This window comes from Sinocyclocheilus rhinocerous, unplaced genomic scaffold (genome assembly GCF_001515625.1).
Source record: "Sinocyclocheilus rhinocerous isolate Xijiao unplaced genomic scaffold, SAMN03320098_v1.1 scaffold752, whole genome shotgun sequence".
In the NCBI taxonomy this organism is placed as follows: Eukaryota; Metazoa; Chordata; class Actinopteri; order Cypriniformes; family Cyprinidae; genus Sinocyclocheilus; species Sinocyclocheilus rhinocerous.
This window is the reverse complement of record NW_015639777.1, coordinates 2,067,242-2,072,150: the sequence shown is the minus strand read 5'-3', so window position 1 is coordinate 2,072,150 and position 4,909 is coordinate 2,067,242. Positions and strand designations below refer to the sequence as shown.

Genomic DNA, 4,909 nt, shown 5'->3' with positions numbered 1-4,909 from the left:
CCAAACTTTTGAACAGTATATCAACCCAATCAACTGTGTCCAAACACTAGCTAGTAGTGTATAATTAAATAAAAAAATCTTTAAAATATTAATCTTAAAGCTATTACTGGACAAACTGACCTGCTGTTTTTTTTTTTCCAGTGATCACTTTTATTATTGAATACAGTTTAATGCACACACACATTTACCCACACGCACAACATACAATGTCATACTGTCTCACACCTGTTCAAACAATCCCGACTTTACAACAGCAGCCCAAGCTGCTTGTTTTGATAATAACTCTGTTGGCCGGAAACATTTCCAGACCACTGATTCTTGTTTGACTGCTGCTCTGTTGAGTTTGACCAACGCTACACGGAGGCCTATTCTTATCAAACAGGATGTGATCATTTCCCACAGTCACCCTCTTCGCTACTTAGTGCCAGACAAGGCGCCAGCAGACAAAAACGCCAAGGTGTACAATCAAACAAAGAGTGTAAATCAGACTTATACACACTTATACATTGTCCGGCTTGTTTATGGAAAATTAGTATGGAAAGTAATATGACTGTCTGCAATGATGATTGATTACTGTTTAAGTGGAAAAAAGACAGGATGTGGGTCTCATCAGCTGCGGGTTTCTCATCATTTCTCATAAAAAAATATTCTTGTAGCTGGTTATATGCTTATAGACCAGATGATTGACAGCTGGGGGAGGTGTGGCTAATTCCAATGTGTATATTTGTTCTAAACCTGAATGACATAAGCAGTATGTTGGCTTTGTATGTAGTAGCAACACACAGGTGCATTTTGTACCTGCTGGGAATGAGGGGCCCTCAGGAGCCTCCATAAGTGTGTACGGTGACAGCGGGTCACATCTTTTTTTCACAACATTCCCCTGCCCTTTTGGAATTTCTCATTTCGGCGAGGCTGAAAATAGCTGAGAAGCACAAAACCTGAGAATCTGAGAACATGTGACGCTGTGACCTCAGAGCATGCTGGGAGACGCTGCAAATCTGCAGGCGGTATCTACAGTATCCCACGGACATCTACGGGCTCCGCTGTTTTTAACCTTGAGAGGGATGAAGAGAGAAAGGGGGAGTTGCTAAGTGTGCAAAAACGCTTGGGGTTTTCTTTTGTCGGAATTGATTTTACTATGCAAATGCTGTTAGCAGAGATAAAATGTAGAATACCTGCAGAATCTGCATATTTGGTTCAACTGTCTTATTGTTTTTCATGCATAATCTACTCTAAAATAGATCAGTCCATTAGGGGGCACAATCAGAGAAGAGACTGCAGGCTTAAGCATAAAGCAGTCCACAGATAGGTAAACAATAAACAATGCAATAAAAAAATGGTATCATTTACTTGAATTGGAATATTAAGTACCTATCAAAGATATTGGTGAAATTGTACGCAACTTGCATTCAAGACAGGGCTGATGTGTTATTTGTGTGGAGAGGTTTTGTACAAACAAATGCCTTCTTGAGTGATTGTTCAGTGAAGAATTGTCTGATTCATTTCAAATAATTTATTCAATGGACGAAAAGTAATATTCCATGCCTTTAACAATCAACTGATTTAAATGAAACAGTTTCTAAATATATTCTCGCTACAAGAATCCAATAACAGTTTATTCTACATGTTTTAGTAATTGTGCTCACAACTAATTTAACGGACAGAAAACCGAGCACGAGCAAATTAATTTATGATGTGAGACCTTTATTAGCAGAGCATCATGTAACCATTCACTACATTTATGTGAAAACACAATATTTACAGAACAAAACATTTTTGATAAAAAATATTTTAGAATAATTACAATCAGCTGGTTGAACATATATTCTCTTACACATACATTTATAGAACATCCTCCTTGTTATGTACAGTATTATTTAAGTCAACACTTATCGTAGTTCTTTACAATATTAAACAGCAGGGAAATCCCTGTTCAACACAAATCACCTAACAAAGATGTCAGATGTTTACATTTTCAGTTTGATTCATAAAGCTTGACAGTCTGCTGTTTTTAGTAAAATTAGATCCGAGGTGCCTTTAGTTATGTTTCAGTTGGAATTCCAGTGGAAAGGGGGTGAAGGGTTTGGATTCTCTGTTCAAATTCAGCATTTCCCCCACTGAGAGAGAACAGAATGGGCACAGGAGAAATCTGGCTGGCTTCACCGCATCTTTGACAGAGCCGACGTTAAAATGTTTACATATTCTGATTTAGTAGCTATTAGTTTCAGTGCTGCTCCCCTGCGATTGGGCCTGGTGTGTGTTGGATTCCCTGGTGAAGCTGGGCTTGGCTTTGGATGGGTTCAGTGCACACCTGTGAGAGAGGAATGAATAGAAGGGGTGTGTGAACTGTGTGCTCCAGACTGACTGGCGCCACCGACAAAACAGAGGGCATGCTTGATCAACAACCCAAAACAAACCAGGTCAAACAACAAGCGCAGTGCTACGCGGGCCCGGACTGCTAACCTCGTGCGTACGCGCTCCCACACACAGCTGCGGGCCAACCAGCCCTGACGCTTCACTTTGGAGCGACCGTCAAACCCCCCTCTTAGCAAGACCGCCACAGAGCGGACAGTTATTGTGCAACCTACAGCTGGGTTCGAGTGGCTGCCAGCGTCCGGGAGCCAGAGTTACAGTCCAGCCAGAGCGGAAAGCGCAAGTAGTTCATTCATACTAACAGGAATATTATGGTAATAACTTCTATCTATGCGTTTTTTACTGTCACGGCTCTATTAATAATAGCCATTGCAGCTGCATGTACTGCCAGCTCTATTAGAAGTCTGTTACCCAATTATCCTGACAGTTCAGCCCTGTTCTTTAGCTGTGAATTCTGGGTAATGAAGCATTTCTCTGGCTTTTTCCACTGCTACATGTGTACAAGCTTTTTTGAAATAGTCTTAATGCAGGCTGATTAAAACACTTGGTGTATTTTTGCTTTGTTGTATCAAAAGGATGCATCGAAATAATTATTGGTTCGGAAACAAAAATATGACAGTATTTTGGCAGCAAAACTCTATACTTAATAGAAAATATTTTTTATTTAAAAATAGTAATCAATTAAATTGGATACATTTGTTATTATTTATGTTTTATTTATTTCATGTTTTAAAAGTAATGTGTGACACTGAATGCGATGGGAAATCATTTTAAAATGATTAAATTAATAATTAAAAAGCAGTATTTGACTATTCATAAAAACAAGATACTTCCAAGCCTACACATGGAAGTGCCGAAGAACCGATTTTCATCAGACCATGCAAATTTCCCAGTGTATCAGATTAATTATTATACATAACCTTACATGAGACATGGGATGAGTCCTTTGAGAATATTTTATATTGAATTTCATGTACTCACCGATGTGCAACATTTCAGCGACACAAAATTGAGTCTTCCTTATTGACACCCGTCGTCCTCTGAAAGCAAAGGAAACAGGTGCGTTTATTCTTACTGCGGCTAATGGTGAGGTGACATGAGGGCCACAATAACCATCAATAAGCTATTGTGCATGGAGTCATTTATTTAAAATAATAATGATCATACAGGAAACAAATAAATATGCACACACACACACACACACACACACACATGCATATGCAAAGGTTTAGATATACTACAATATGCCTACATAGCTGAAAGATGATATTACATAATCAGGTTACATATAAAATTACATAAAATTGAACACTAAGAAAATTTAAATGTTTTTACATTTTGGCAAAGAACAAGGAAACACAGGCCTCCAGCACTCTGATCTATAGCATCATATTTCGTCTGGTGCAGTTCATAGAAACACACATTATTTTCACTTCCGTGCGTAATGAGGCTACTGTGCACAGCCAATATCACCATAGTTGTTTTAGTGAACGTTCAAGAAGGTTTCGGGTCCTGCTTACCTGCTCTGTGTTGATTTGCGTGAGAGGGGTACGTGTGGAGGCGGGTGGGCTCGTCTGTTTCAGGAGAGCCGGGTGCGTCTCCAACGCCAGCTGCAGGTCCAGGATATAGTCAATGACATGCTGGAGGATCTCCACTTTACTGACTTTCTTATCCTGCGGAATAGAGGGCACCAGGCGCTTGAGTCGGCTGTAGCAGTCGTTCATGTCGTACTGCAGACAGAAAAGATCCTCCTCTTCCATTTTGCATCGGCTGCACTCCGACAAATAACGCAATGAGAGCTGACTGCAGCCAGAAGAAACCTTGTGAGGGCGAACCGGTGCGCTGGCCTTCATTGTAATAAACAAAACCACAAAGAGCTAAACGAGAAGGGGGGAAAACAAACGTACGCGGGAAGCAACAAGAGGTTTCGTTTAAAAACCCAATTTGGTGCACGCAAGAAAAGGAGCGCAGTTCTATCCTGACCACATCTCCTCTCTGAGTGAGAACGCACAGTGTAAAACACCGGATGAGTTGAGGCTGGTCATATATAGAGGAAAAGGGGAGGCGCCACCCGCGCGAGCTTTGACAGTCCTGCGCGAGGAGAAACCGATCAGTCACGAGCTCCCGTGATGATGGACCTGTAACTGCGGAGGGGCTCAAACGCAAATAAGAGGCTGCTGGGTGAAACGTATCTCACTCTCTCTCACTCTCTCTCACTCTCTCTCTCTCTCTCTCCCCCTGTGTGTGTGTGTGTGTGTGTGTTTAACCGCGTGCGGAAATTGTATGTGTGTTTCCAAAACAGAAATAATGAAAGAGGTACAAAGATTTTCATTCGTTAATTATGAACGAAAATCATTTCATTGTTAGCCTGCATATTTAGCAGGTCAGTAGGCTAATTTACGCCATGGAGCTTTAAAATAGCATAGCAGAGACCGGGGCAAGTTGTCACACTGGGGATTTGACAGCAGTTGTCAGTAACTCGTATGAGCTCAGAAGTCGAATTATGAAAATATTGCCTAGAAATGGTTTTGTATGT

General features: G+C 40.8%; 1 protein-coding gene across 1 annotated transcript; it reads right to left on the bottom strand.

Annotated features, from left to right (window-relative positions):
• Positions 1-2,242: 2,242 nt before the first annotated feature.
• On the bottom strand, positions 2,243-4,455 carry LOC107751915 (DNA-binding protein inhibitor ID-4-like). Its single transcript, XM_016567689.1, has 3 exons — positions 3,894-4,455; positions 3,355-3,413; positions 2,243-2,311 (listed from the first exon to the last, which is right to left on the bottom strand). Exons 1-2 carry the CDS (start codon positions 4,224-4,226, stop codon positions 3,369-3,371), a joined length of 378 nt encoding a protein of 125 aa, XP_016423175.1. The 5' UTR covers positions 4,227-4,455; the 3' UTR covers positions 2,243-2,311; positions 3,355-3,368.
• Positions 4,456-4,909: the final 454 nt, after the last annotated feature.